At 47.6% G+C, this 5202-nt stretch overlaps 3 protein-coding genes across 3 annotated transcripts in view; all 3 read left to right on the forward strand.

Annotated features, from left to right (window-relative positions):
• The window catches only part of ube2g2 (ubiquitin-conjugating enzyme E2G 2 (UBC7 homolog, yeast)), a 6322-nt gene extending 4172 nt beyond the window's left edge, over positions 1-2150 (forward strand). Inside the window, exons 4-6 of the mRNA XM_037976025.1 lie at positions 19-137; positions 1170-1310; positions 1424-2150. Coding sequence (XP_037831953.1) covers positions 19-137; positions 1170-1310; positions 1424-1536 — 373 coding nt within the window. The 3' untranslated portion in view covers positions 1537-2150. The remainder of the gene's footprint in view (positions 1-18; positions 138-1169; positions 1311-1423) is intronic.
• Positions 1-5202, forward strand: part of LOC112451394 (titin) — a gene marked incomplete at its 3' end in the record, with an annotated part of 470585 nt that overhangs the window by 385081 nt on the left and 80302 nt on the right. The gene's annotated exons all lie outside the window — the stretch shown is intronic.
• The window catches only part of LOC108229253 (thrombospondin-type laminin G domain and EAR repeat-containing protein), a 17037-nt gene continuing 15088 nt past the window's right edge, over positions 3254-5202 (forward strand). Inside the window, exons 1-2 of the mRNA XM_037976026.1 lie at positions 3254-3858; positions 4507-4684. Coding sequence (XP_037831954.1) covers positions 4606-4684 — 79 coding nt within the window. The 5' untranslated portion in view covers positions 3254-3858; positions 4507-4605. The remainder of the gene's footprint in view (positions 3859-4506; positions 4685-5202) is intronic.

Below are 5202 nucleotides of genomic sequence, written 5' to 3' on the forward strand. Positions count from 1 at the left end.
TTTGTTTGTTTGTTCCAGGGGACCTGAGGACACCTGTTTTGAAGGAGGTGTGTTCCCCGCCGTCCTCAGCTTCCCTTCTGATTATCCCCTCAGTCCTCCGAAGATGAGGTTCACCTGCGACATGTTTCACCCCAACAGTGAGTCCACTGCACACACAGGCCCCGCCCCCTCACCTGCACACAGGTTCTGTTCCAACAGACACGTGATTCTTCTTCTGGTGTGTAACTCGCTGCCTGCTCAGAAACTGAGTCAGAACCTGTCATTGGACCCGTCAGAACTGGCCTCGTCAGCCTGCTGTCATTAGCTCTGTGATTAGTGGGCAGGCGCCATAATGTCATGGCAGAGAGGCCGTCTGAGCATGCTCAGTACTGATTAAAGGACAGAGCGCTCGGTCCTGACCCATCATCATCATCATCATCATCGCCACAGACCAGCTCGGCCCCTGAGCTGAACTTCCTGCTGCCACTGCCTCATCCTGCAGCACCAAGATAAAACACACGAAGAAGAAAGCACGCCGCCATCTCAGGTGTCCAGTCAGAAGCACAGCTGCTGAGCCTCAGGTGTCTGATGTCTGGGCGTGAGGACAAGTCAGAGACCAGGTGATGGCTCCAGAACTCCTATTTCTATACTAAAACGATCAGCCAATCAGCTTTGAGCAGGAAACCGTCTCCTGATCACCTTCATGAGAACTTTGACATGTCCTAGAGAGGACATCTGGAACATCCTCAAAGACACCAAGAGACAGTTGGGACCAAAACCCCTGACTTCAGAAATAAGTCTGACTTTTAAAACAAGAGTTTCTACTTTTAGTTGTGAAAATATGTGAGCAGTGATCTCCTCTCTCCTCCTCTCCCCTTCCTCCTCTCCTCCTCCTCCTCCTCCTCTCCTCTCCTCCTCCTCCTCCTCCTCCTCTCCTCTCCTCCTCCTCCTCCTCTCCTCTCCTCTTCCTCTCCTCTCTCCTCCTCTCCTCTTCCTCTCCTCTCCTCTCCTCTCCTCCTCTCCTCTTCCTCTCCTCTTCCCCTCCTCTCCTCTCCTCTCCTCTCCTCTCCTCTTCCTCCCCTCTCCTCTCCTCCTCCTCCTCCTCCTCTCCTCCCCTCTCCTCCTCTCCTCTCCTCCTCCTCCTCTCCTCCTCTCCTCTCCTCCTCTCCTCTCCTCCTCCTCCTCCTCAGTCTATCCAGACGGTCGGGTGTGTATCTCCATCCTCCACGCTCCTGGAGACGACCCTATGGGTTATGAAAGCAGTGCAGAGAGGTGGAGTCCGGTCCAGAGTGTGGAGAAGATCCTGCTGTCTGTGGTCAGCATGTTGGCAGGTAATCAACACACCTGCTACACACCTGTGAACAGGTGTGTGTTGGACCTGTTCACAGGTTAAAAACATTCAAAAGTTTTAACTCCTGTCCTCCCCTCCCCCTCTCCCTCTCAGAGCCGAACGATGAGAGCGGTGCGAACGTCGATGCGTCTAAAATGTGGCGTGAGGACAGAGAGCAGTTCTACAAACTGGCTCAGAAGATTGTTCGCAAGTCTCTGGGCCTGTAGAGATGATGTCATCACGCCGCTCCGTGTGTGTGGGTTCGCTGCTGGGATAGACTGTCCCCGTTACCATGGAAACCACCAGCACACACAGAGCTGCAGACGGACAGATCGATGAACTGATGGATCAAAGACTGGAAGCTGATCAGAGGTTGTCGTGGTGACGCCAGCGGGGGAGGGGGGTTCATTCAATAGCAGACACAAACTGTCATGACCTCACTTCCTGTTCACTGTGTCAAACCCCACCTCAGCAGTCCTGTTTGTCTCATGTTTGTCCTGTTTGTCCCGTTGTTTGTTCATTTGTCTCATGTTTGTCCGTTTGTCCTGTTTGTCTCGTTGCCTGTTGGCTGCTGGACGTGTCTCTCCGTGTCGTTGGCTCATCATGGCGTCAGAAGTTTCTCGTGAACTTTTTGCACTTTATCTCTTCCTGATCGTCTGAATGTTGGAGTTTGGATTTGAGCTGACGGAGTTCTTCAGAGAAGAGTTTCTTTGGATTTACCAATAAAAACAGAAGAATGAGCTGTTTGTTTTCTGGTTCTTTGTATGAACAGCAGATTTATCAAACTGATTTTAAATCCACGTGGACATGGATTCATTAAAGACACTGATTTTAAACATTTGATTTGTGTCACTAACTTTATTAAAACAGATTATTAATGCAGCAGGTTCTAGGTTCTGTCTGAACCTGCATCTCACCTGATCCTCAGCTCCGTACTTAATCCCGGTTTTCACCGGAGAAGTTCTTGTTTTAATCTCCCAGTGGTTCCTCCTGCAGCTGTCTGAGACGACCTGGAATGTTTTGAGCATTTGGACCAGCCGGAGTGTCAGAAACACTTTCAGCTGGGAACATTTTCAGTGTTGGGAGCGTTCGGTTTCAGGAATGTTCTCAGCTCCTGGAAGGTTAGACGTCTCAGTAACATTGATCTCTAGGGGGAAAATCCTTGTTTCTGAAGTTTTTCTCAGCTGACTCATGATGATTTCAGTCACCTGAAACTTAGTGATGAACCGTTACCGTTTTATAATTCAGTTCATGTCGTGTAGATGTCTGACAGGAGCTTAAATGTTACTGATTTGGATTCATGCTAAGTTTTTGTTTGGATGAGAACCAGTCAGATCATGTGAACATGATAAGTAGTCAGGTGACTGGAGGTCTAGGCTCAGGTCAGGTGACTCTGGAGGTCTCTGAACTCAGGTCAGGTGACTCTGGATGTGTCTAGGCTCAGGTCAGGTGACTCTGGAGGTCTTTGAACTCAGGTCAGGTGACTCTGGAGATCTTTAGGCTCAGGTCAGGTGACTCTGGAGGTCTCTGAACTCAGGCCAGGTGACTCTGGAGGTCTCTAGGTTCAGGCGAGTTTCTACCTGCTGGTCTAGATCCAGCTTCATGTTTGAACTGGGATTACTGGGAGATTTAAAGGCTTCGTATCTGAGCTGCCTCTGAACATCAGAGAACACTCCATCTGTGTACGTGTACATACGTGTACGCACGTGTACACATATACACACATGTACACGGGTGTACCTGTTTAATTCAGTTTATTAAATGTAGCTGTTAGACCTGAAGTTCTGTTGGAGGCCGCAGTATTTAACAATAAGAGTCAGGATGACCTTTATTAATCAAACTGTTTTAAATATTAAACTCTGATGTTCAGAAGAAAACATCCTGATCAAATCTTTGTTTTGTTTAAATTTAAAAGAAGAAGCTTCCTGTAAAATGTTCTCTGAGTTCTGTCCTGTTTTCAGATGTTTGTGGTTTCTCACTTCCTGTTTTATTCTGAAAGTCTGTTGCTCATTATGGAGTTTTCTTCCTGTCGGGGTCAGAGCTGCGCACACAGAGGCTCTCTCTCACACACACACACACACCTGGGGCCCCTCCCTCTCCTTCGTATTTCCATGTGGGGCGTGCGAGCCCGGCTCCCTGCAGGTGAAGTGTCTCTCTCTCCTCAGGTAGACTCACCTGTGATCAGATCAGCTGCAGACACCTGGAGAGAGGAGGAGGAAGAGGAGGGCAGGTGGAGTCCAGCTGCTGAGGAAGAAACTCAAAACAAAACGACTGAGATTTCAGTCCAAAAGCAGACGGTTCTGTTTGTGTTCAAGGAACAAGAACAGTTCTGTGTTGTTGGACTTTAGGAACCGGAACCAGTTTTTAATGAATCAGTGAACTTTGATCCAGAACCGAACCAGAGGGTCGTTCTCCTGAGATCCAAACCTTTCATACGGACTTGGTCTAAAACTGGAGACTGCAGCTCAGACTGATCCAGAACCAGAACCAGAACTGGACCCACCTCAGACGGATCCAGAACCAGAACTGGACCCAGCTGAACTCATCAGGTTTGATGTTTTTCTTGTTTTATTAATAATCATCATGAATTTATTTCAAAACTCTTTAAACTAAAATCATTAATCTTCAGCAATGGATCAGTTTTGGATCAGAACCAGGTTCTGGTACCAGCCGGTTGATCCAACATGATCTGAATGTTTTACAGTCTTGAATATTTAAAACCACAGAGGTCAGATCTGTTTCAGTTCAGATAAAAAATCCTGTTTTCAAAACAACTGAATCAAAAACAAACAAATTTCAGACGTTGAGAAGAAAAGCTTTTTATTTTCAGAATATTTAAGGAAACGGAGTGAAACGATGAACAGATGAGTCAGAAAAGTTTCTCTCAGAGGAAACAGCCAGTGGTTCAAAAGAAACTTCTCCCAGGTTCTGGTTGGGTTTGGGCGGTTCTGATCACTTTTGCTGTTATTTTTTCTTGTTTTTGTGTTTTATTATCTTCATCTGTTGAAGCTCGGCTCAGTTCTCCTGAAACCAGAACCCCTGGACCACCTGACAGAACCACACTGCTTCCAAGTTATCTTAGCTGAAAGTGAATCCAGTTCCAGTAATTATCCAGTACCCGTGACTTGCACCAGTCTGGTTTAACCCAAATGAACGGTTTCATTCCTGAGCTTCTCAGAGGTTTTTTCTGATCACAGACAGCTGCTGAGGAGGAGGAGGAGGATCATCTCTTCATCTCCATCAGAACCACGATGCTCCGTGATGCTGCGTAGAGGAGATAAGGCCACTGAGGCGTGATGTTGGTGCGTTGCCCTCTGCTGCTCTTCTGGACTCTGCTCTCTGTGGTCCAGAGTCACACCTGGAGACCCTGTACAGGTAGAACCCATCCTGCAGGTCACCAAGGGGTTAAATGTTGGAGGAGATAAATTTTAAACTTTTATTCACAACTTCTGAATCTTATTTCCTCTAATTCCTCTTTTATTTTGTAGTTCCTGTTTCTTCAGCCACTTCCTATTTCCTCGACTACTTCCTGTGTCCTCAGCCACTTCCTGTGTCCTCAGCGCTGTCCTGGCAGGTTGTCTGTGGTCGTATCATTTTTCTGTTTCTTAGTCATGGATTTAATGGAGAAAATATTTCAACACTGAGACTTGGCTGTTGAAGTTACCTGTCTCTGTTTCTGTCTCTGTCTCTGTCCTATCTCCATCCTGTCTCTGTCTCTGTCCTTCCTCCGTCCTGCCTCTGTCTCCGTCCTGTCTCCATCCTGCCTCTGTCTCTGTCCTGCCTCCATTCTGTCTCTGTGTCTGTGTCTGTCTCAGTCCTGCCTCTGTCTCTGTCCTGCCTCTGTCCTGTCTCTGTGTCTGTGTCTGTCTCAGTCCTGCCTCTGTCTCTGTCCT

Source organism: Kryptolebias marmoratus, linkage group LG6 (assembly GCF_001649575.2).
Source record: "Kryptolebias marmoratus isolate JLee-2015 linkage group LG6, ASM164957v2, whole genome shotgun sequence".
Taxonomy (NCBI): Eukaryota; Metazoa; Chordata; class Actinopteri; order Cyprinodontiformes; family Rivulidae; genus Kryptolebias; species Kryptolebias marmoratus.